Below are 26,570 nucleotides of genomic sequence, written 5' to 3'. Positions count from 1 at the left end.
AAAGCTGGTGAAGGCGATTCCCTTCCGTGTTTACCATAGCCCTCCCCTTCCTTTTCACAGTTCAGGAATTATTTGAACGGTGCCTTTCCTATCAGCCAGTCCAAATATCCTCTTGTTAAATATTTCTGGGGCCTGTACTTGAAGAAAGACATGATTTTCTCAAATCTGTGAACAGGACACTTTTTTAAAATGTCAAAATAAACCATCTGCTTGTACAACTGTTTCTAATTACTTCCCTGCCTAGACTCTCCACTGGAGGAGTTTGGCACCCGCACCCCGCCCAGAGCGGATCCACTGCCCAAGTGTTCGCAGGCAATTGAGCCTCCAGGAGGAGCCCAGAACCTGTGAGCTCCGGTATCCCAAGTCCTTCTGCCTGGACATCTGCTGGTGACACTTCTTCCTCCTGCTGCCTCCGGTGGAAGCCCCACCTAGCAGCAGTGCAGCTGGTCTGCCCTCCCGCCTGCACAGCTCAGCATGCATCCCCCAGGCTTTAAGAACTTCTTGTTGCTGGTGTCCTCCCTTCTCTTCATTGGGCTGTCAGCTGCACCTCAAAGCTTCTCACCATCTCTGAGGTAAGTTTGGTTTATTGTTGTTTGAGACACACCTGCCCTGCTGTGGGTGGCAGAACTCAAGCTTACAGATGACTGTCCTAAGCCAAGAGCAGTTACTAAGTGGGACGCGAGATAAACAGTTTTCAACCTGTTCTGCCTTTTCTTTCCTTATTATCTAACCTTAATCTTGCTTCGTATCTGTTCATTCACTTTTCCTTTGGAAAAATACTCATTGAATAAAACAAGGATCATTTCTCCCTCTGCAAATACGTGTTAGGGTTGTTTGTTTGTTTTTGTTGTTTTACCTCAAATCAAAGATGAGCACACTTGTCTCACCTCATAGCCTGTAAGGCAGTTTTATTTCCACTTAATAATATAGCACCTGCTTGATGGTCCTGTCACATCTTTTATTGCATTTTGAAAGAGACAAGTTCCGTTCCAACTTTTTAAGCGTAGACTTCTTAAGGTCTGCTTCAAACACAATTTAAAAGCATTGCTTCCTATCATATATATCATACGTTAAATTTCTATATATCCTTCTCTTTATTTTTACAAAATAATCTCCCTCTAGCTATTAGGTAGCAATGGGTACTTTTTAAAGAGAAAGAACAAAAAGCCAGCCAAGTATCATACTTCAGACTAATTTACATTTAATCAAAATGTGCATTTAAGATTCAGTGGCAATCCGCCAAGGAGCAAGAGGCTGTCGCCTCTACTTGGAAGGTGCTATTTTTAGTCATATTTAAAACAGCCCTTCAGAGGCTTGCTTGGCCCACAGAGAAATGAGTGAGGCTGCAGGCCTCTGCTCCATGGAGTATGGGCTGGGAGTAAAAGGGGCGGTGTCTGTGTCTGACTGTGGCCTAGCTGTGGCCTTTCTTATCTCCTGCAGAAGCCTGTCGGGCGCCCCCTGCAGGCTGTCCCGGGCAGAGTCCGAGCGCAGATGTCGTGCACCTGGGCAGCCCCCAGGGAGCGCTCTGTGCCATGACCGTGGCCGGTGCGAGTGTGGGGTGTGCATCTGTCACGTGACTGAACCTGGCACCTACTTTGGGCCACTGTGTGAGTGCCATGACTGGGTATGCGAGACCTACGACGGGAAAACCTGTGCAGGTAAGGCAGAGGCACTGCCCGCTTGGGAGTCACCTGCCTCCAGACAGTTATTGCTATCAGAAGTCACGCTTCTATGAAATTTCAGTATCATTTATTACAATATTTCTTCTCTGGAGCATTCACTTAAGTGAAAATTATAAATATAAGTGTATATTATAAGCATATAATTATATATAAATGTATTTGATATAAACATATGTTTAAATGTATATAAATATATTATATATGCATACTTATATACATTCTACACTTCACTTGACTTTCCTGTGGCCCCTTTTCGTGGACTGGCTTCTTCACAGCCTCACCACTAGAGTTACTTTGATGGACTCCCTTATCTCTCTTGTGCATGTTAATCATATTTGAAGATTCTGATCCTCATCTTATAGGAAATATAATCTGGCAGATTTGCCTTTGAGGTCAGATTTGCCTTTCACTCCTAGGATGGGCTTCACAGACAGAAAGAGAGGAACATATCTAAAACCACAACAAAAAAAAAATTACAAAGTCGCATACTTACTTGGATGAGTTTTGTTTTAACTTCTGGAAATTCTGAGCTTCCGTGCAGTCAGAGTGGAGGGAAAGTATATTTATTTCTCTTGCACAATTGAAAGCATATTTCAAGTTCATCAGAATGTGTCACTGAAAAGGGACAGAACCTTTAACCTCTTTAACAATTGTGTGTAAAATCGGGCCATTTACTTGTGGCTAGCAGCCTGCCTCAGTTAATTTATTGTGACCAATGCAGGAAACTCACTAGCAAAGCCAGCATAATGTGTGCCAAACAGGGCTTGGTTCATTAATAGGAAAACAAAGCAAGTTATTTTACCCTTGAGGCTGCTAGGACTTAGGTGTCCAACAATAACATCAAGAGATCAAAACTAAATTTATAACAACAATGTTTCCACTCAGAATCTGGGCCTAAGAGTACATTGGGAGAGTTCTAATAATTAGGTTGTGTGGGTCTTAAAGAAATAACCCTAGAAGGTACTCCAAGGAGCTTGGGTACTTCTAGGTGGTTTGTTTGTGAGACCTTGTGAGCACTATGACTCAACCCTTGTCATATAACTACAATAGCTTCAAGCTTGAATTATTAGGGGTAGCTCCTTGAAATGAAAGCAAAGCTTTTATTTGCATTCCATTCCAAATTCAACGATCACCCAGTCTGTAATCATGCTTTTGTGCATGCTTTATTGGGGTCCTTTATCTGCTTTCCTACTCCACCCTTATCCCTTCCAACACCCCAACACTAGGTAGGAGAAAAAGAAGGATAAAGGGGAAAGAGAGCGCTGATCTCCTTAGGTTACTTCCTGCTGATTAGAGGCATTTAGTCCCTTGAGGCAAGTTTGAACTTCATCATCAGTATATCCAATTCCTTCTTCTTATCTCTGCTCACAACCACTTCAGCAAACAGCAGCAACAGGGAAGCAGCAACATCCTCTCTCAGGGCTCTGGCATTTGTAGACCCTCTGAAGAGTCCTCAGAATTCCAAATGTAATCTCTCTTCATCTGGTAAAATCATGCCCCTTCCTGAGCATGAGACAAGTCATAGTTAGCTGCTATGGTCAATCTGAAGCAGCCCCATATACTATACCTGGAATTAAAACAAAAACATATTCCCATAACATTTTTGTGTTTTTAAAGAAACCAAAATTCTTGTTATACCAGTCTCTCTGCCTTTACTGTCTCTGGTAAGGCTTTCAAAATAGTGTGAGTTTTGAAAAATAATTCCAGGACTTTTAGTGTTCTTGTTTGTTTAAAAAAAATATAGTGGTGAGATCTAGCCTGTAGCTAGTAAAACTAGCAATAATGGCTCAAGGCCATCACATAAGCTTTCCTGCTAAGGGTCCTGGTTGCTGCCTTGCTGTGAATCTGGCTTGTGATGCTGTGGGCTTTTGAGTTCCTTCTTTCTTGGAGGAATTGGTTGTTTACTTATGACATCTTAGTCACTGAATTCTTTCCTTCTTGATTCTAAACGCAGGACCAAGTCACATGTTTTCTGTGCCTTTCTGTAAATGGCAAAATCCTTGTTTGTTCACAGCTGAGTGAAATGCTTGCGCTCATTTGACATTCTTACACTGCAGAGGAATGTACACACTTATGCTGGCCACTGAGATTTCCCTTTAGGGTCTTGTATGGTGTCTGCCCCTGACACTGCTGTGAGCACATTTGCCAGGCCCAGAAGGAATCTGCACGGGAAGCCCAGAGCTGCCTTGCCAGCTCACCCTCCTGTTCTGTGCTTTCAGATTTAGCTTCTCCATTCTACTTTCGATTTCATAATCGGGATGAAAATCTTGTAAAATAACGTTTTCGTTTGTTCGTTTGTTTTGTGAATCCATCTGATATTTGACTCAGTAAAGTCCTGTAAGTTATTTGTGGAAATATAATAATTGGCAGAGACTTCCTTTCAATTTTGAAGAAAACAAATCCTGCCTCTGTATATCACAGAAATAAAAATCTGTCAGAAAATTTCAGACTTCAAATCTTAGTCCATCTAGTACTTGAAATTGTATGTTACCTAAACATCCAAGCCTTCATTTCTTCATCTGAAAAAAAGAGAAATCTTTAAAAAAATATATTGATCATTTTACCTGTATAAATATTTTGCTGCAGGCTTTCATGACCACATGTATGCCTTGTTCCTGTAGAGCTCAGAGGCAGGTGTCCAATCCCCTGGATCTGGAGGTACAGATGTTTGTGAGCCACCATGTGGATGCTGGGAACTAATTTAGGTCTTTCTTAAGAGTAACAGTTGCTTTTGACTACCGAGTCACCTCTCTAATACCACAAAATGAGCATCTTAGCAGTAATCACCTTATAGGACTGTTGTAAAGTTTAATGTGGGAAAAACATTTCATATAGCGTCTGACAGGAAGTGAATGCTCAAAGAATACTAATGTTTTGATGTGTGGAGCATTGTGGGTGGACAGGTAAAAAGATAAGTAGGTAGGCTTGGCCTTATGGTTGTTGGGTGTTTGTGGCTGAGATCGATCTAATTTTCTTCATGTAGTCAGGGCCTGTTATTGATTTGAAGCTCAAAAGGTCAAGCAAGGATAGCAGTTTTGGCCTAGCCTCCAAACATCTGCATTATGCACACTCTGCCCTTTCAAAGCATAGTCAGTTAGGATTCTTATACCGTGAGTCATAAGAACTGTGCCTATTTTAGCTTGAGCTGGTTGAAAATGTCCACACTACCACAAATACCTTTCTTCCAATGCCCAATGTGTTCATGGTACCTGAATCTATCTCTCATTTCTGCAGCATACGGAATCTGGCCAGTGACAGTTTCTGTGGGTGTGATGGTTTATTGTGGGATAAACTAATTTTGGTAAATCATATCTCTGACAGCAGCAGCATTTTTCTTTGCATGAAAATAAACTTTAGCATGGTATTTCTAAAGCATCCCTGGACAAATCCCATGAGTAGCAATGATGCGCTTTATTAAAATAAAAAATAGGTTTCCTGAAAAGGTTTTAGAGTTGCTTTTGAAATGTGTCACTTAAAATTGGTCAGTGTTTCTTTCGTGGGCACAGATCTCCACAAAAACATAAAGAAGTAAAGTAGGGTGTTTGAGAGATGGTTCATGGTTAAGAGCACTTGTTCTTAGAGAAGACCCAAGTTCAGTTCCTAGCACACATGTCAAGTAGCTCACAGTACCTTGTAAGTTCAGCTCTAGAAGAACCTGACACCTTTGGCATCTTAAATATATATATATATATATATATATATATATGTTGTAACTGGGGACAACTACAGAATTCAATTTAGGTGACACAAAGTACCGTGTGTTTATTAGGTTCTCTACCGTTGAAATGGTTGGGAAGCTGGGGTTTATGTGGTTACCATTGGATAGAAAGGCTACCAGAACTACCAAGTACATTTAATGCAGTGTAGGGTATAATTCCAGTGAGGATTCTATTGATCCAGTTATTAAACACTGGCTAGATTTTGATAAAGAAAGGAAATTGATGTAAAATGTTAAGGATAGGGAGTTGTTGGGGGGAAAAAGACGTGGAATTCCAAATAAAAAAGAAATCAGGTACCAGATGAGATTTGGGAAGACATACAGGTGCACTAGGAATAAGGAAGGGCACACAGATTCGGCTTGGCTAGATATTAGCACCATAGGCAAAGTAACAGGGGACCTGTTGAAAGAAGTTACAGATGAAGGGGCTTTTTTTGTTTTGTTTTGGTTATTGGTTATTTTATTTGTTTACATCTCAAATGTTGCCCCCTCCCAGTTTCCCCTTGCTATCCCCTTATCCCATCTCTTTCCCTCCTGCCTCTGAGGGTTCTTCCTCCCCCCACTCCCCACTCCTGACTCACTGGGCTATCTAGCCTTCACAGAACCAAGGGCCTCCCCTCCCACTGATGCCAGATATGGCTATCCTCTGCTACATCTGCTGCTGGAGCCGCGGGTCCCTCGATGTGTATTCTTTGGTTGGTGGTTTTGTCCCTGGGAGCTCTGTGGGGTTTAGTTAGTTGGTATTGTTGTTCTTCCTATAGGGTTGCAAACCCCTTCAGCTCCCTAACTCTTCCTGTGCGGTCCCCATGCTCAGTCTGATGGTTGGCTGCAAGCATCCCCATCTCTTGGCATCAACAACAGTATCTGGGTTTAGTATCTGCAGATGGGATGTATCCCTAAGTGGAACAATCTTTGGATGGCCTTTCCTTCAGTCTCTGTTCCACTTTTAGTCTCTGTATTTTCTTTAGACAGGAGCAATACTGGGTTAATATTTTTGAGATGGATAGGTGGCCCCATCCCTCAACCTGGGGCCGAGCCTTACATCTGGATATGGTCTCTACAGGTTATCTCTCTCTCCTTTGTTGGGCATTTCAGCTAATGTCATCCCTCCTGCTTCCCTGGCATCTGGGACTTTCTAGTGGCTACCACCAGTTTCCCATGCCCCAATGCTACACACTTCCATTCAATTTCCTGACCCCCTGTACTTCTCCCCTGTTTTCTCTCACATCTGATCTTCCCTCCCTTTCCCCCCCTCCTCTCATCCCTTCAGATCCCTCCCTCCCTCTACTTCCCATAATTATTTTGTTCCCCCTTTTAACCAGGACTGAACCATCTGCACTGTTGAAGAAGTTAAATAGATCAATAAACCTTGATGCAGTTTGTGCCTCTTAAACAACAGATTAGAGCAACTGATTTCTGGACTATAGGAATGATGGCTTGTGCTGTGGTTCACAGATATGAGATGGTACACAAGGGCATGGTGTGATGTGCAGATTCAATGGACAAGAATTAAGTTTAAATGCTGAGTACATTTGCATCCCAAGGGAGAGAGAACAAGACAGAATTGGGATGATTTTTAAAAGAGCGTTGTTCTTGTGATTGGGCACTCAGGGGTAAGTGAGATAATGGATGGAATCCGAGGGAGGTATGAGTGGATGGGAATGGGATAGAGCAAATGGGATAAATGGGTTAGGGAAAGAGCTAGATAACTCTTAACCAGTAGCTTACAGCCCTTATTAAAGACCAGTGCTTTTTATGTAGAGATGCCATGGAGGACAGAACTCATGGAGGAATGAGACTCTACTCCATTAAACAATAATCCTGGGACTGGATGGAAATCTTGCCTGAACTGTTAACTGGTTTGAATAGACAACTGTGAACCAGTTATTAAATTTCACTGAATTCAGTTTCTTTATGGAGAAACTTGTATAAAGTATGATATTCCAAATAATTTCCATGTTTACATATAAATATATTTGAGTTATATAATATGTGCATTTATTCAGAATATCATTCTTATCTACATTAGTTTTATCCACAAACATACAAAAATAGTGGAAATCACATTAAATATCCTAGGCATATGTGATTTTCTTGCACAGGGTAGTTAAATAATCACCATTGAGTGACAAAACTTTGTAAAAAATATTATACTTTCTGGATTTTCATAACCTGAGGACTATTTAACCTGAGTTTTCTGCCCCACAGTTACTATGTTTTCTACTAGACTGTTGAGTAATTAATTTCTTTCCAAGCCTATTTTTATTCCATACTTTGGTTTTTCCTCTTTTAATCATTTTTTATTCTCCATTTCCTTTCTTAAAGACTTGCCCAGTGTTCCTTGTCCACTCTTTTGCCTTTGTCTAGCTGTGCTTGGGCTTAGCCTTCTTTTCTTTATTTACATTTAAAATGTTATCATCTTTTCCAGGTTTCCCCTCCAAAAACCCCTCACCCCATGCCCAGACCCCTTGCCTCCCTTCCCTGGCATTTCCCTACACTGGGGCATGGAGCCTTCACAGGATCAAGGACCTTTCCTCCCATTGATGCCCAACAAGGCCATCCTCTGCTACATATGCGGCTGGAATCATGGGTCCCTCCATGTGTACTCTTTGGTTGGTGGTTTAGTCTCTGGGAGCTCTGGTCTTGTAGATAACCCGCTTCCTGGTTATTTGGTGTTGAGAGAATTTAGTTCCCTGTGCTTATATTCCTGAGGTGCTTGTTTTACTAAAGTTGGTCTACTTTGCTTCTAGGAGTCTTTTCTGCAGACTTTCTGTCAACCTCTGACAATGTCTCAATTATCAACAGGATATTTGGCCATTCTCATGCTGCCCTATTTGAAAGTCCTCTGTTGTTTGGTCCTCATAGATTCATGTCTCTGGTCATTATGTTGAGTCAGCTCTCCACCTTTAATGACCATTAGGCCAAACTCACTTAGAATAACCCAAAGTAAACTATTTATCTCCAGACCCTCCTTTGCCATTTAAGGTGTAAAGTAATCTAGTTATACACTTGAAGACTTTCTTATCTAATCACCCTACTGTAAATTTCTGTGCATGTGAATGGCAAGGAGAAGTTTCTGTGTCTATCAACACCTTAGTCTATGTAGGTAGGACAAATTGTAGGCCAAAGATTTTGTGGCTGGGTTTATATGTATGGTGGTTTGAATAGGTTTGATCCCCACAGATTCACATTTGAATTCTTGGTCAGGGAGTAGCACTATTAGAAGCTAGGACCTTATCGAATGAAGTATGTCACTGTGACGATCATTTATGTTCAAGCTACTCTCAGTGTGAAACAGAGTCTCCTTCTGCTGCCTGTGAACTCTCAACTCCTCCAGAACTACTTGAGAAACTACTCCTTGTTTTCTTACATTCCACTACGTTTACCACCATTACTATGAAAGATTAAACCTCTAAAGCTGTAAGCCAGCGCCAATGAAATGTTTGCCTTTATTAGAGTTGCCTTGGTCATATTGCCCCTTCATAGCAAAAAAAGCCTAAGACAGTGTCCCAGTCCCTCCATCAGAAATCTTGCCTGGTTAAAGGCGGTGGCTGATTCAGATTCCATATCCCCAGTTGCTAGGAGTCTTAGCATGACCAACCATAGATTCCTAGGAATTTCCATTGCCCTAAGTTTCTAGCTTATCCCAGAAATGACCTCCCCATTCTAACTGTCTCTCCCTCTATTTCCATCCCCACACCTACTGCTGTCCACTGTCCTCTCCGGGTTCACTCATGATACTATTTTATTCCCTCTTTTAGTAAAATTCACTAATATATCCTTGTTACTTAGCTTTTTTGGGCTTGTGGATTGAAGCATGGTTGTTATTTTTCTTTATAGCCAATATACACTTATAAGTGAGTACATACCATGTTTGTCTTTCTGGGTCTGGTTATCTGACACAGAGTGATCATTTCTAATTCCACTCATTTTCATACAAATTTCATGATGTCATTGTTTTTAATACCTGAGTAATACTCCATGGCATAAATCTACCACATTTTCTTTATCCATTCTTTGGTTGAGGGACATCTAGGCTTTTACAGTTTCTAGTTATTATGAATCCTTATGGTATGGTGACGCATTTTTTCTTTCTTTCTTTTTTTTGGATATATGCTGGCGGGGTATAGCTGGGTCTTGAGGGAGGTTAATTCCAAACTTTCTGAGAAACCCCCAAATAAATTCCGAAACTGGCTGTACAAGTTTTCACTCTACCAGCAATGGAGGATTGTTTCCCTTGCTCCACTCTTTGTCTGCATGAGCTATCTCTTGAGTTTTTTATGTTAGCTATTCTGATGGGTATAAAACAGAGACTTAAAGGAGTTTTGATTTGCATTTTTCTGATCACGAAAGATGCTGAACATTTCTTTAAGTGTTTCTTCTCCATTAGATATTCCTCTGTTGAGAATTCTCTGTTTAGATCTGTGCCACATTTTAAAATTGGATTACCTAGTTTGTTGATAACTAATTTCTTGAATTCCTTATACATTTTGGATATTGGCCCTCTGTCAGATGTGAGGTTGGTTGACAGAGGCCATCTAGGGAAGGCTAAGGCAAGCAAATCAGTTTTCTGACAATGGCCCACCATTCCATAAGACTGTGATGAGTGAGCACTGAGAATGCGGGTCCTTAGAGACTTCATTTCAAGATTGCTTCTTGTTGCTGATATTCCTTTCCTGTCACTGGTACATAGCCTAATCATTCCTGGGCATTAGCCCATCCTATTGGACAGGTTTTCTGCAGATTAATATGAAGAGGTACTTTCATGTACTAATGTTGTTCAGATGAACTGATGATTTCCTAATTCCTGATAGTGAATCTATAGAGTTCCTAAATTGATACAAGTAATCTCAAGCTTCCTATAGAATAAAAGCAGCAAATAGAGCTCTACAAACCTTCATATGCCAATGGCTAATTGCAGTAGGAAAAGAAAGCAAGCTTAGAAAAAAAATATGATCAAGGAAATAGTCTCTCTAGGTTAGCTGTGAGACCATTATCTGTCAACTTTAGACAATTTATTGTAGGTACAAGGACAGAAAATAAAATATTGACTAGTTTATCTATACAAAATTTCCAAAGACACCAGGCAGATGACTTGTCTCTGGACAAAACTATGCTAGCTTTATTGTGCTAAAATTGTTTTAAACTTATAATGAAGTTAGAACTCTGGGAGATAGATGAATATTTAATCAGGTACTAGTCTTGATGGAATGAGATGTAAACAATTCTTTTGTAATTCCTTAAGTCTTATGGACCTATGACATAGATTGTTGCCTTACACCTACTATGGACTTATTGGAATGTAAAAGTTTTTAGAAAACCATGTAATCAAGTATCCTGTTGTAATAGTTTTACCTGAAAATTTTATGAGGTAATTTTTAGAATAAGTATAATACTGAGAACAGAAATAAAGGTTTGTTGGAGCTTCTTTTCTCCACTTCCTCCAGAGTGAGTGTTTTTCTGCATGCCTATCACTTTCCTTTCTCTGTCTCACAAAGAGTGAATACACTCACCTGATCAGCAAGGGGCCTGAGAGTTAAAAGAACAAAGAGCCCTAATGACTAACTTCTAAATCTCTGGCTGCTAAGAGTGGAAGTCAAATTACCAGAAGGCAGCAGCTTTTGGCCATAGAATAGCAAAGAATTAAACAAAAGAAAAATTTCCAAAAGTAAGCTACTTTTGCTCCCACAATTGCAACTTTTGCTCTGGCAACTGCCAACAACACCCATCACTGCCTGCCTCAATCTACCCTGGATGCTGGGCTGGTCACTGGCAGTGGTGAATATCGTTTCCTCTTCTGTGGACTGCCATTTTGTCCTCTTGATAGTATCCTTTTCCTTACAGAAAAATTTCAGTTTCACTTTCTTCCTTTCTTTCTTTCTTCCTTCCTTCCTTCCTTCCTTCCTTCCTTCCTTCCTTCCTTCCTTCCTTTCTTTCTTTGATATCTTATGTATTTACATTTCAAATGTTATCCACTTTCCATCTTCTCCCATCCCCCCTTCCTCTGCTTCTATGAAGATGTTCCCATTCCCAGCCACCCACTGCCACCTCAATACCCTCACATTCCCCTACACTGGGGAAATGAGCCTTCACAGGACCGAGGATTTTCCTCCTATTGATGCCAGACAATGCCATCCTCTGCTACATATGTGGCTGGAGCCATGGGTTCCTCCATGTGTACTCTTTGGTTGGTGGTTTAGTTCCCAGGAGTTCTGGGGGGGGGGTCTTGTTCTTCCTATGGGGTTGCTTCTTCAGTCCTTTCTCTAACTCCTCCATTGGGGACCCCATGCTCAGTATGATGGGTATAGCAGCAAGCATCCTCATTTGTATCAGTAAGACTCTGGCAGAGCCTCTCAAGAGACATCCATATCAGGCTCCTGTCAGCAAGCACTTCTTGGCATCAGCAATAGTGACTGGGTTTGGTGACTGCATATGGGATGGATCCCCAGGTTAATTGTTGATCTTATTGCCTGAGCTGTTGGTTTTCTGTTTAAAAGGTTGTCTCCTGTGCTAATGCATTCAAGGTTTTTCACCGCTTTCTCTTTTATCATGTTTAGTCTGCCTGATTTTATGTTGAGGTTTTTGATCCACTTACACTTGAGTGTTGTTCAGAGTGACTGATATAGATCTACTTGCATTCTTCTACTTGCAAACATCCAGTTAGATTAACACCATTTATTGAAGATGCTTTCTTTTTTCCATTGTATAATTTTGGCTTCTTTGTCAAAAAAATCAAGTGTCCATAGGTGTTTGGATTTGCTTCTGGGTCTTCAATTTGATTCCATTGAAAACCATTTCTGTTTTTATTCCCAAACCATGCAGTTTTTATTATAGCTCTGTAGTAAAGCTTGCAATCAGGGATGGTGGTGCCTCCAAAAATTCTCTTATTGCTGTTGTTTTGTTTTCATATAAAGTTGAATATTATTCTTTCAACATCCGTAAAGAATTGTGTTGGAATTTTTATAATTGCATTGAATCTGTAGATTGCTTTTGCTAAGATGACCATTTTTACTATGTTAATACTAAGATCCAAGAACATGAAAGATTTTTCCATCTTTTGATATCTTCTTAAATTTCTTTCTTCAAAGTCTTGAAGTTCTTTCCATATAGGTCTTTCATTTGCTTGGTTAGAGTTACACGAAGATATTTTGCATTATCTATGGCTATCTGAGATTTTCATTTCCCTGATTTCTTTCTTAGCCTATTTATAGTTTGTATATTGGATGGTGTGATGGTTTGCATATGCTTGGCCCAGGGAGTGACACTATAAGAAGGTGTGGTCTTGTTGGAGGAAGTGTGCCACTGTAGGGTGGGCTTGGAAACCCTCCTCCTAGCTGCCTGGGGATGCTCAGTCTGTTCCTGGCTTCCTTCAGGTGAAGATGTAAAACTCAGGTCCTCCTGCACTATGCTTGCCTGGATGCTGCCATGCTCCTGCCTTGATGTTAATGGACTGAACCTGTAAACCAGCCCCAATTAAATGTTGTTTCTTACATTGTCATGGTATTTGTTCACAGCAATAAGACCCTAACTAAGTGGGTTCAGTCCTCAGCTCCCCCCCCCCAAAAAAAAGACTCTAAGACAGAAGGCTACTGATTTTTTTTGAGATAATTTTGTGTACAGCCACTTCACTGAAGGTGTTTATCAGCTGTAAGAGTTTCCTGGTAGAACTTCTGGGGTCCCTTATGTATGCTATCATGTAATCTGTGAATAGTAATATTTGGACTTCTTCCTTTCCAACTTGTATCATCTTGATCTCCTTTAGTTGTCTTAATGCTCTAGCTAAAACTTCAAATGCTACACTGAATTGATATGGAGAGAGTGAAAAACCATTTTAGTGAAATTGCTTTAAGCCTCTCTTCATTTAATTTGATGTTGGCTATTGGCTTGCAATATATTGCCTTTATTATGTTTAGGTATGTGCTTGTAACATTGACCTTTCTTTCATCTTGAAGAGGTGTTGGATCTTGCCAAAGATTTTTTTTCAGCATTTAATTAGATGATCATGTGATTGTTTCTCCCAGTTTGTTTATATGGTGAATTATATTGACAGATTTTTATAAATTGAACCATCCCTGCATCTCTGGGATGAAGCTTACCTGATCACAGTGGATGATCCTTTTGATGTGTGCTTAGATTCAGTTTGCAAGTATTTTATTAAGTATTTTTATAGCTTATAATATTCTTTCTTTGTACTGTACATTTAATGTTTTTATTATTATGTGGCAAGGGGACTTTGTTTTCTGGTCCAATCTAACTGGTGTTATGTAAGATTCTTGTATGTTTATAGGCATGTCTTTATTTAATTTCGGGAATTTTTTTCTATGAGTTTGTTGAAAATATTTTCTGGTTCTTTGAGTTGGGAATATTCTTCTTCTGTTTCTATTATTCGTAGGTTTGGTCTTTTCATAGTGTCCAAGATTTCCTGGATATTTTGTATTAGGAGTTTTTTGTAGTTCACATTTTCTTTGACTGACATATACGTTTCTTCTATCATATCATCACTGCCTGAGATTCTCTCCTCTATTTCTTGTATTCTGTTGGTGATGCTTGTGTCTGTAGTTTCTGTTCTCTTACCTAGGTTTTCTATCTCCAGGATTCCATCACTTTGTGTTTTCTTTATTGATTCCATATTCATGTCTTCAACAGTTTTATTTATTTTCTTCTCCTACTGGCATTTTCCTGGATTTCTTTAAGGGATTTATTCATTTCCTCATTAAGGGCCTCTATAATCTTTATAAGACTGTATTTAATGTTAGTTTCTTGTGCTTCAGCTGTGTTGGAATATCCAGGGCTTTCTATAGTAGAATAGCTGGGCTTTGGTTGTGCCATACTGCTCTGGCTGTTGTAAATTGTTTATATGCTGGCCTCTGTCATCTGGGGTTGGAGTTATAGTTTATCTTTGTTAGATGAATGGTTTATTTATTTTGTTTTTGGGGTCTTTTTTTATTTGTTTGTCTTTGTTTTTTGTTTTGTTTTGTTTTGTTTGTTTTGTTTCTTCTCTGGTATTCTGGCCTGAATTGGCTGGAGTTCTGGTAACCTAGTAGGATGTCTCTGCTGGGATTTTTGTGGACTGCATGATCAGTGAGGTTTTGGGTACCAACATTGCCTCTAGGTTCTCTAGAACCAGTGGCCTCCAGGAAAGAAAGAAGTCTTCTTCTAAAATTGCAGGTCAGAATTTGGAGCCCAGGGGATGGGGTGCAGTTTAGGGCTATTGGTTGTGCTTTTCTAGGAGTTCGCAGGCAGAGGGTGGAGTATTATCTGGAGTGCCTAGTGCAGTTGTGGTGTCTGGGCAAGCAGCTAGGGTTTTAGGCCCAGGGGATGGGGTTGATTTCTAAATAATCTTATTCTGACACTTACTTTGTACTAGTAATATTTTGGCACTCTGGATTTTGTACATTCTTATAGACATTTCCATGAGCATGAGCTAGTCTTTTAGACATACAAGGAAGTGATGTTACAGCTGCTTTCTGATATTAGCTGAAAGGAGTTTTAGACCAAAGGAACTAGGAGAGCAACTGCTTTTGTCCTTTGGGAAATTTAGTTCTTAAGGTTAGTCTAGGATTCAAGGGGCAGAATCATCCCTGAGAGAGTGGAATTTTGTACATCTGGGACCAGGGTGCTGAAGAGATTTTCTGTGGTGTTCTTAGGCCTCTTCACAGGTGAATTCTCAAGCTATTTTCCATTAACTCTTAAATTGTTAAAGATAGAGAGCTGGGAGAAGGTTACAAATCTCATTTTCTCTGAAAAAAGAGTGCTTTGTCTTTTCAAGAATCACATTTCCTGGCAAATAAGAAACTGTATCTTGTAATAGAAATCACTCTTTCATCTATTCCGAAAAATCTTACTTAGGGTTGGGTTGAAGAATGATGGCTTTATAAAGGGAACAGAAGAAAAGGACTGTATAAGGGCAGTGCCCTGACCTTAGACCACCCCAGTCTTTTCTTGTGCTGTTAAATAAGTGTCACTGCTCCAAGACCTATCATAGTAATTGTCTATGAGAGTTACTGGTTCAAATACCAAATTATTCCAAGTAGGTAGTTAACCACCAGAGTTTCCTGACTTGATATTTTATCAGATTTTAAGCACATTTTAAGAGTTCAATGAGTCTGAGCATTACTTCAAATTTCTCTATGTCAAAGCAGTAACTATACATTCATTTCTAAGTTCATGGGGAAGAGTGAGGAGCCAAGATCAGAAAATCAAAACATGATAAGTCTATTTCTTAATTGATGATTAATATGTTCTCAAAGCTACTATTAAGTGCTGTGCTGAATAGTTACACAAAACTAGTTATTCTTCTAAAAAAATGACTTGGCTGTTTAAGCCTTTTTCTCTACAAAATACAAAGCACAAGTTATAGACTTTTATTTTCTCAGTCAACATCAGTAGTTACATAAGCTCTAACAGCTGTTTGACCTAAAAATAATCCATTTGTTTCGAAAAAGAAAATATTTGATATAGCGGATAAAACTCTTTCAATTGCCTGCTTGAGTGGATTGGAGCCTTGGATTTAATGCTGAGATGGTAACACAAAAGAATATTGAAAATAATCAACTTACATTTTCATATGCTTTTTTTGGACATAGATATTCAATTTTTGTAACTTTTAAGAAGTGGCAAATACAGTCATTTGACAGTTAAACTGAGAATTACTGAGTAGAAATTTGCCCTTCTTATATAAAGATTATCTTGAAGCACATTATTAAAGTGAAATTACATATTTGGGAAAATATTTTCACAGAGTTTTGAAGAACCAAAATACAGACAAATTTTCAGGGGGTCTCATTTTACATTTTAAGATCCAATGTGTCATTTTTTTTCTCTAGAAAATCAAATGTCGATTCTCATTTCTGCCTTTGTTAGAGAATGTACATAAAAGCTTAAATACTGAGAAGGAATCCCTTTTGGATGTGATGTTCAAAGAAGTTCAAAGAATAACAGAAATTACTGATACACGATTTCTTGGTCTATCAAGGCAGAACACTTTCTTAGTTATAATTGAAATCCCTCAAGGGAATGTATTCTGCATTAACTATTATCCAAATACGAAAAAAATTCTCCTGAGTCATTAATGGAAGAAACCCTGCAATCTGCAGTCTATAAAAGTAAAATAAATAAATTAATAAATAAGATAATGTAGGTGGGGTGTGGAATCTATGTACTTGTTATTCTCGTGAACAAATTATCTGTGATGGATTTTTAACTTTTATGAATGACACATTAAAAACATCCTCTAGCTCTCATAATATTAAAGTAGTCATAAAGGGAACCTAAAAGTTCAACCACACCAGTTTCAATATAAATGTGACCTTTTTGATATGAAAGTGTCAGACTGAGGAGTCCTGGGAATGGGAGTAGGAGTCAAACCAGAGCAAGCGTGCAAGAGTGGGGTCTAGGCATGTTCAAACCATAGAAATTTTACCCTGAGATAGGCAGGAATAGGATTGCTCCCTGCCCCTCTTCTGTGGCCTGGCTAGTAGCCCTGTACCCCTACGTTTTCCCCTTGAAGAAGGTTATGTAGCCTAGTAGCCAGGTTAAACTTCTTCTCCCCTTACAAGGTCATGGCCACCAGTACCTGTAATTCTTCCTTATATAAATGAGGCATCCCCAGCACCCAGGCCCTGTGATGCACACTTACCCTGAAAGGCCCTACCCACCCCCAAAAAGTTTAAGTAGCCTTTGTTTACCCCCCTCTCTCCAATTAAAGGAGTTCTCTCACTGATGCTGGGTTCTTCAGCTCTCACCAGTTCCTGCCTCACTTCCCCTCTCAGGATACACAGGTTGTGAGCTCTGGCTCATTGTGTAGCTACAGGCAGGAAGTGGAGTCTGAATGATGTGAAAGCAATGAGAACCCAGAGAAATGCAGAATGAGGGACATCCATGGAGAACTGAAAGTTGATTCACACAGGGATGGGAGGAGTGGGGAGGTTGGGGGCCATTAGCTTTATCCATTGCATGCATGTGCTGGGCTTTGGGTCTTGATATAAAGTGTCTGGCAGAGCATGCTGAATAATGCCACTCTTGGAAACTATCCTCCTGCATTTCAAATGGCTCTGCTGACAGGTGACATAGCACTTTAAGACACAAGTGACAGAATAATGACCTATCATAGCATAGACTTCACTGAGCTAAATAAGTTTTTCCTCCATTGGGAAGCTGAGAGGCTGATTTGGATAGGACAGAAACATCAAGGCAGAATGCCAACGATAATGCATAGGAACAGGAAATAATAAAACATGCTCTGTTTCCACCAAGTTTGTTCCTTGTTGTGGGACTTTCTGAAGACACTTAATTTCTTTGAGACTCTGTTGAGTTGAAACCATAAAGCATTTATTACACATTTATGATGGGTTATAATGGAAGGATGGGAACATCTTAGGTTTGGACTGTGTTTTGTTTGATGCAGAGATGCTGTGGGAGGGGGCCTGGATCTGGTGATTCTGGGTTGCATAGAGGAGTGGGACACACCTACTTACCTGCATCTGTGTTGAGGAGGGAGATCCTGTGACCTTCAGCTCATCTGGAAAGCTCTACGTTCATTGAGGGTTTTAAGAACTTTTCTTCCGCTTGAAGGGGCTCGAGACCCCATATGAACAACAATGCTAACCAACCAGAGTTTCCAGGGACTAAGCCACTACACAAAGACTATACATGGACTGACCCTGAACTATAACCTCATAGGTATCAATGAATAGTCTAGTAAGAGCACCAGTGGAAGGGGAAGCCCTTGGTCCTGCTAAGACTGAACCCCCAGTGAACAAGATTGTTGGGGGGAGGGCGGCAATGGGGGGAGGATGGGGAAGGGAACACCCATAAAGAAGGGGAGGGAGAGGGGTTAGGGGGATGTTGGCACAGAAACCGGGAAAGGGAATAACATTCAAAATGTAAATAAGAAATACTCAAGTTAATTAATAATAAAAAAAAGAACTTTTTTTCCACTGATAATTATTGTTGTGTGTGTCTTTCAGTTCTCTTTCTGTGTGAATCTAACCAAACATGGAACCACAACTTATTCAGGAAAAAGGTGTTCCTATTGCTAAATTCTGTTGTTTTTTTGAAAAATACAGAATGACCACTATTTATGTATTATTTATATTTATTGTATTGTATCATGTTGGATGCACTATAGAGAGGATTTGAAGTTTATGAAAAGATATGTACTTGCTATATGCAAATACTATGCACTTCATGTATAGATTTGAGTATTCGGTTATTTGTGTCCACATAAGTTCCTGAAACAGCTTCCTACAAATACCAAGAAAGAATACTTAGTTGTAACACAGGCAGCACTATTTTATAAAATTGATTCCTTAATTTCCCAAATAATTCAATTTGACTCCTTTATAAACACAAGTTACCTTGTAGCTGTGTGGTTATCAAGAACTGAGTAGTCTGCATTTCTCACTGTGTGCCCGACAGATAAGGTGTGGAAGAGGATAACCCTAAGCTGAATGGTGCTGTTTGGCAGCACTAGGAAGAGAATAACAGATTCTTTTTCTAAAATGAATAAAAAAATATAAAGCAACCTTATATGGAGTATGGTTATTTGGATGAAAATGGAGTTATAGGTTTCAATGTTTAGTTCTCTGTTGGTGGAACTATTTGGAAAGGATTGGGAGGGGTGGAATTGTTAGAGGAGGTATGTTACTTGAGGATGGACTTTGAGGCTTCCAAAGCTAATGCTGGCCTCAGTATCTCTCTTTGCCTGCTGCCTATGGGTCAGGATGTAGCTCTTACCTACCTCTCTAGTACCATGCCTGCCCAGCTGCCTACTTTTGCCAAAGTTATAACCATGATGAGAATAAACACTCTGCAGCTTTAAGCAAGCCCCTAGTTAGATATTTTCTTCTATATGTTGCCTTGGTCATGGTGTCTCTTCATAGTAGTAGAATAGTTACTAAGACATGACACAAACTTAAGAAAGAAAGAAAGGAAGAAGGAAAGAAAGAAAGAAAGAAAGGTTAATAGCAATAACAGAACTTGTAAGCTTATCCTGAGTTTTAAATAAGACATTGATAATTCTTTTCACACTTAGTGTTTGCTGTATTTATTTTACATAGAGTTAAAATCTTGTAAATCATCTCATCACACTAAAGATGAAGACAAGCATCTGTGAGCGATTAAATGAAGTGTTTAAGATCCACATTATCTGATGACCAAACTGCACAATCCTTTATTCTTATTAGGTTAACCATTCCAAGTGATGCACCAATAACAGATGCATAAAATTATTAAATACCCTCTCTGAAATTTTGAATGGCCACATGCAGTATCAGGCTAAAATTATTAAATACTGTTTTCATGCATGGCATTTTAAGAGGCAGATTAGTGAGAAAATGGAAAAAGAAGTGCCTGGGTCAAAAAGCTGGTTCTGTTTATTGTGAACTGTGTGATTTGAGGAAATAAACTGATTTTCTTGTGCATCGACTTCATCCTCATATGGTTATTGTGCGTATAAGGACTCAGAAAAAAAAAAACCCTGGCATGCAACAAGGGTTCAACAAAAGGTACTCTTACTACTGTTGTCAATTTTATAAACTCATTCCCATATCTGATTATGTCGTATACTCCTCAAGCACAGTAAAATATTCTATAATATTGTCTTTGTGGACCACTCGCAATTCAGTGACTTATAAATAATGAATATTTATATCTCATTGTTGAGGATGCATTCCAACTACATCAAAGCCAGGGTCCAGGTTTCAGGCTGGCTTAGATTTATACATGATTCACATGAGCTTGCTTTCATCGTTGAAGATGACTAGAAGGTCGAAGCAAGAAGAAATATGAGTGGTCTTTCAGAACTCTGACTCAGAACTTACTTTTACTCTACAACACTATATCCATGGGCAAAACAAATCACCAGGTAAATCCAGATACCTGTTCTGGGTATGAGAGTATGGCTCAAGTAAGTATTCCATCAGTCAAATGATATTTCACAAGGCCATATATTTAGATAAAGCAATACTGCCAACAAATAGCTATTTATAGAGGGACAGTCTTCTCCAGATACAAGCCCCCTCATAGGTTATCCAATTCCAAGTGGTCAGTCCTAAACACATACCAGTAACACTAAGTGGACTCTGTAGGGTGTGTGTATGTGTGTGTGTGTGTGTGTGTGTGTGTGTGTGTGTATGTTTAACAATAATAATTTTAGTGAGGTCATGAAGTGAATATGGAGTTGTGAGGTAGACAGCACAGAAGATGGGGAGAGAAAAAGTCCTGTTATTTAAAAGAAACTTGCTTATATATACCCAGTCTCCCATTTACCTACCTTCTATGTGATCCTTCTGCATATGTGCAGAAGATACCACAAAGCGTAGAAGCAGATAATTCCAATTACTGGCACATGTCAGAGTCCAGATGCCATTCACTAACTCATGTATTCTTCTTTAAGTTATTATCGAATATTCACACATTTTCTACCTAAAAAGAATTTCCTTCTTTAAAGGTGATCCTTTCACTTTCTTACTAATATCACATATTTTTCAAAATCAAAGTCATTGTTCTTACATATCCCTTTAAGTAGAATGATATTCTTTTTTAGTATTATTATTATTAGATATGTTTCTTTACGTACATTTCAAATGTTATTCCCTTTCCTGGTTTCCTGTCCATAAGCCCCCCCCCCATATGGGTGTTCCCCCACCCATATCCCTTACCCCACCCCCACATTCCCCTGCACTGGGGGGGTCCAACCTTGCCAGGACCAAGGGCTTTCCCTTCCACTGGTGCCCCAACAAGGCTATTCTCTGCTACATATGCAATTGGAGCTCTGGGTCAGTCCGTGCATCATAGTCTTTTGGTAGTCGTTTAATCCCTGGAAGCTCTGGTTGGTTGGCATTGTTGTTCTTATGGGGTTGCAAGCTCCTTCAGCTCTTTCAATCCTTCCTCTAATTCCCCGCAAGGGGGTCCTGTTCTCAGTTCAGTGGTTTGCTGCTAGCATTGACCTCTGTATTGGACACTCTGGATGTGTCTCTCCGGAGAGATCAATATCCGGTCCCTTTCAGCAGGTGATTTTTAGCTTCATCAATTTTATCTAGTTTTGGTGGCTGTACACACACACACACACACACACACACACACACACACACACACACACACACACACACACATATATATATATACCACATGTGGGGCAGGTTCTGAATGTCCATTCCTTCAGTCGTTGCTCTAAACTTTGCTTCCATATCCCCTCCTAGCTATCAAAAACAATGACTTAATGAAGTTCATAGGCAAATGGAATGAACTAGAAAATATCCCGAGTGAGGTAACCCAATCACAGAAAAACACATTTGGTATGCACTCATTGATAAGTGGATATTAGCCAAAAAGCTTGAATTACCCAAGATGCAATCCACAGACCACAGGAAGCTCAAGAAGGATGACCAAAATGCAGATGCTCCCACTCCTTCTTAAAACGGGAAAAAAATATCCAAAGGAGTGTAGGTGATCATTTTATCCAAATGGTTTCTTGAAAAAGTGGGTAATTAGACATGCAGGTAAATGGGAAAATGAGAAGGCCCCAGTGTAGACTGTATCCTGTCCTCTTTATCATTTTTTCCATTTCTTCATCACCACCTTTTCAAAAGAAAGCTGAGATAATTCAGGAACTCTGTGTCCCACATAGCCTAGTCTCAAATGGAAAGACTTTCTCAATGGAAAGTGGATTGCCGTTCTGATGAGCTTCCCTCTGATTGTCTTCATCAATCACTATTCTTTCATAAAGTGGCACACTTGTGTTTATTGATATCTGCTTTTTGTCCATGTATGTTTTGAAATTGCAAAGGCAAATAAAGAAATTTGCAGGATTTTCAAAGGATCATTTTAACTACTTTGCTTCAAGTATTTTCCTGAACTTTATTTTTCTTTTCATAGCAAAATAAAATACACAAAATGTCTTCTCCAATGTCCAAGGAAAACATGAAAGGAATCAGACAATATCCAGAGTCAAAAGATAGCAATATCTGGTTTCATATATTCTGTACTGTGGACTTAGTTTTGTAGCGGTAGACTTTTTAACTCAAGTCATGTTTTCTTTAATTTTTAAAAAATTTCAGTCATTTTGGTCTGCTAATGTTGCCAGTTGGCCCACGTTGCATTTTAGATATGAAAACCAAAACATCTGTCATGAATAAAAAACGGAGCAAGAAGTCAATGGCAAACTAAATCGCTTAAAAATAAAGTTAGTGGATTTGAAGATAGAGGATCAGAAAACAGTGCAAATTTAAAGTTTGCATTGTTTAAAAGAAGGAATAAAGCGATGGTTATCTGCAAAGAACTTTTAAAAGACTGCATAGTCTCACAAGTATATCATTTAGTCTGTGGGGAGCAGATGATGTATTTGAATAAATAATAGCTGAAAACATTTCAAATTTGAAGAAAATAGCACAGATAAATCACAATAAATCTAAAAGCAAAGAAAGGCTGAAGAAAACTTCATGGACTCACACTATAGAAAACTACCAAAGATTAGTAGCAAGGAGAAAATATTTAAACTAGCTAGAGCAGGAATATGTTTCACATACAGAGAGCATTTATAAAGATAACAGAAGAATTCTTTGTGAGAAGAAAGTTAAAGTGCAGCTTCAAAGTGCTAAAAAGTAAGGTAACATACATCTAGAAGTTTAGACTCAGCGAAGCAGGGATGTGTTCCGTTTTTAAATAAAATCAAATTTATTATTGCTACATCATAAGTATGTTTGTATGTGTGTGTGTATCTATGATGTTTCTACATGCAAACATGCATGTTTTATGACACTCATGTGGACATCAGAGGAAAACTTTTAAGAATTGGTTCTGTGATATTCTTGATATCAGACTTAGGTTGTTATTGTCAGAGTTGCAGCACAAGCAATTTGGAAGCACTAAACTGTCTCTCTTTGGCCCTTGGAGAAGTATCCTTGAAAAATAAATGTGAAGTAAAAAGTTTGTCCGAATTAACAAAGGCTGAAAATTTACTGGCTGACTCGACCTACAAGAAATACTAGAGGTCATGTCATGGAAGTTGTGCAAGCATGCAAGATAGTTTTCATATATTAAACCTAAAACTCTTACAGCATTAAAGTTTTTAAAGTGATTTGAATATCGTGTTTAGCACTGCAAATTGCACTTATTTTAATTATTAATGGTAATTGTTATTGTTTTAGGTGCCATTCATTTATTCAATAAGTACATAGGTTTTTAATACTTCAGATGATATAAACAAGTCTAAGCTGTGTGCATTTTAGTTGATTTGAGTTTATATAGAATACTATCCTATAAATATTAAACATTGGCTGTTTTGAAAAAATCATTCGCAGTGGCATCATTCAAATGAAAAACAAATTGAAAGCAGGTGGCAAAATTATGAGTCCATCCCCTGTTGTTGTCAACTTGGTAATTAGCTGTAATTAGGTCAGAACCAACCGAGCCCAGTGTTCTGTAACAGTTTTGTCTTACTATCTCTTAAACCTAGAAATGGGTTTATTGCTTGTAGGTTCTAGCAGTGATCTTGCTGACCTGTATTATTCTGACTGCTGCATGTTTAGTTACACATGCCTGTGCTTGGTGGATTAGGTGAGTATCTGACATTTCCCAAGAGACAGGTGGCCTTGTAGACGTTATGGCCGTATCTGATTGCTTTTATGTCACCTCAGTTGCTGAAAAAGACTGAGGTGTAGAAAGTGATATATGGAGCCTGCCGTTAACAAGTCATGTTTGATGGTGACATAAAATCAAACCAAATTCTCTCCAGTACCATCCCTGATATAGGAATGAATCGGTTACCTTGAATATTTACATTGATGTCACTAATACGAGAAAGTTACAATTAAAGATCATAGCTGTTTTGCTGACATGTTGGCAAGTGCAAACTAAGATGAAACTGGAATTGAGGCAAAATTAATTAATTAAAATTAATTTTCTGTGATATATGAATGTTACGGCTTCATGATTTTAACTAACCTCTGTGAAGACCCATTGGAGAGGCCAAAAAGTGGTGCAACTTTAAAATTTTTCACACTAGAGGAAAAACCCCTAATGTTCTGCTAGGGATGAGGTCACTTTTATGAAAGGACACTGTACTGCTGATGTGCACTGAAAACACCACCTTCAGTCTGTCTGACTCACTGTGAAAAAATAGAAATGATTGGGAGGTGGACCAAGGTCTTGGTGGGATGATTGTTAGCTTTCAGAACAAGTAAAAGGCAAAACGTTTTCATGTTAACTTTGTCTCACAAGCTTAGTTGTAGGGTGGAAACACTTCAGGGAAAACAGCCTTAGTGTTCAATTTACCCAGCACTTTGAACTGCTGAATTCTGCTCCCTTAAGATTCATGTTTGGAAGCCTGCGCCCCATTCTGATGGCGTTTGTAGATGAAGCTTTTGAAAAATCTGCAGGATAGGAAGTAGTTCTTTATCCAGAACCTATTCCACTGATTTTTCAGTCTCCAAAATTAGGAGAAGGAAGGAATTTTTAAGCCACCAGAGCTGTGGTATTTCTATGCTAGCAGGCTATGCTGCATGTTTTATGCTTGTGTGTCACTTAGCACTCCTTTCTTTGAAAGGTTAAATTTTTTATTTTAGGCAAATTTATCATATTAAAAATTCTGAGTAATCCAAATGGACATTGCCTTTCACAGAAAACACTTAGAACATGTACTGCTCTTTCTTTTAGAATTTCATATGCTTTAGATAAATATGTGACTGCATTTGTGGAACCCTCGATGGTTACCCACATAGGATCTGATGTTGCCATTTTGTTAAGAGAAGGGAAATGGAGTATAAGAGGGGATGCTTTTAGAATCCAGGAAACCATTTGGTTCCATGGTGCTGAGATTTTATGGCAGTTTTCAGGGCCTTTTTATAACTTCAGTGGATACAAATTTCCTGCTCAGGTTTCTTATGGTAAATAGTAGTGAATTTGAAATAAGACAGACTTGGAAGCATCCTGTGGAGTCCCTGAGAGGATGATCAGCCTCCCCTCTGTGGGTCTGTGCCTTACCCTTCCTCCCTCTGCCCTTGGCCTTTCTTCTCCCCCAGTTCTCCCATATTTGAAAGGCTATAATGCCATTCTCCTCCTTCAGGTCCTCCTAAAAATTCAACTAGATGATTCATTGATATATAATTTGCTGCTCTTGGCTATTATTGGGTTAACTGGAGGCTACAAGAGGAAGTTAGAGGGTCTTTGTCTTTTGGACAATGCCTGGTACTACAGTATGTTCAGTGTCTTCCTTTGTAGTTCTATTTCAAATTTTAGAAGCTGAAAATCAAGCTCTTCTTTTACTTTGCCTTGACTCTATGATAGTTCTAACCTTTTAGACTGTCTTCTTTCAAATTTAAGAGAAGAAGCCTCAGGTTTGTGGAAGACAAACATGTTTATGAAGACTCCTCTAAGGCAGCATAAGTATATTATAAATTAAAATGTATTTCACACAGGTAGATGATAGATGTTAAATAGAAGATAGTTAAATGGATAGAAAGAAAAAAGATAGATAGTTTTTTGTATATATAGATAGATGAATGATAGATAGATAGATAGATAGATGATAATAGATAATAGAATAGATAAAATATTTGAATGGGTAGAATAATCGATTTTAGTGATATAAGAGATTTCAAGCTATCAGTGCTATTTACAAGTTTCTATTCTTTGCAGTTGATGTAAGAGGTCAGGGGTAACCTCTAGGAGTTGAGTTAGAAAGTGGCTAAGTTGGAAGACTTCCTTCCTTGGCAGAATATTGTTTTTTTCTTTCCAACTTTAACTTTTAGCCCAAAGATTTATTTAAAGTCAATGTACTACAGAAGGGTGGAAGAAATTCTTATGAGATAATATTAGTGTTACTTCCTGTATAAAATAAAGCTATCTTATCATACCTTTAAAATATTTTGTATTTGTTAGGGCATGGTGACACAAGCCTTCAATCCAAGCATTTGGGAATCAGAAGCAGACGAATCTCTATGAGTTTGAGGCCAGCCTGGTCTACATAGGTAGTTTCCGTCAGCCAGGGCTGTATAGTGAGACCCTGTCTCAAACAAACAAACAAACAAACAAACAAACAAACAATAAAGCCCCCATTATATTATTTATTTATCTATTTGTAAACATATGTTTGTATATGCCCTATCTTCATACACTTATGCCATGGTACATGCTTGAAGGCAGAGGACAGCTTGCAAAGTTAATTCTTC

The 26,570-nt window shown here is 38.9% G+C and overlaps 1 protein-coding gene across 1 annotated transcript in view; it reads left to right on the top strand.

Moving 5' to 3' along the window:
• The first annotated feature begins 317 nt into the window (after positions 1 to 317).
• Positions 318 to 26,570, top strand: part of Itgbl1 (integrin subunit beta like 1) — a 246,366-nt gene continuing 220,113 nt past the window's right edge. The window contains exons 1-2 of the mRNA XM_032917634.1: positions 318 to 572; positions 1,441 to 1,658. Coding sequence (XP_032773525.1) covers positions 475 to 572; positions 1,441 to 1,658 — 316 coding nt within the window. The 5' untranslated portion in view covers positions 318 to 474. The remainder of the gene's footprint in view (positions 573 to 1,440; positions 1,659 to 26,570) is intronic.

This window comes from Rattus rattus, chromosome 12 (genome assembly GCF_011064425.1).
Source record: "Rattus rattus isolate New Zealand chromosome 12, Rrattus_CSIRO_v1, whole genome shotgun sequence".
Classification (NCBI taxonomy): Eukaryota; Metazoa; Chordata; class Mammalia; order Rodentia; family Muridae; genus Rattus; species Rattus rattus.
Note: the sequence above shows the minus strand (reverse complement) of the source record. Positions and strands in the feature narration are given on the sequence as shown.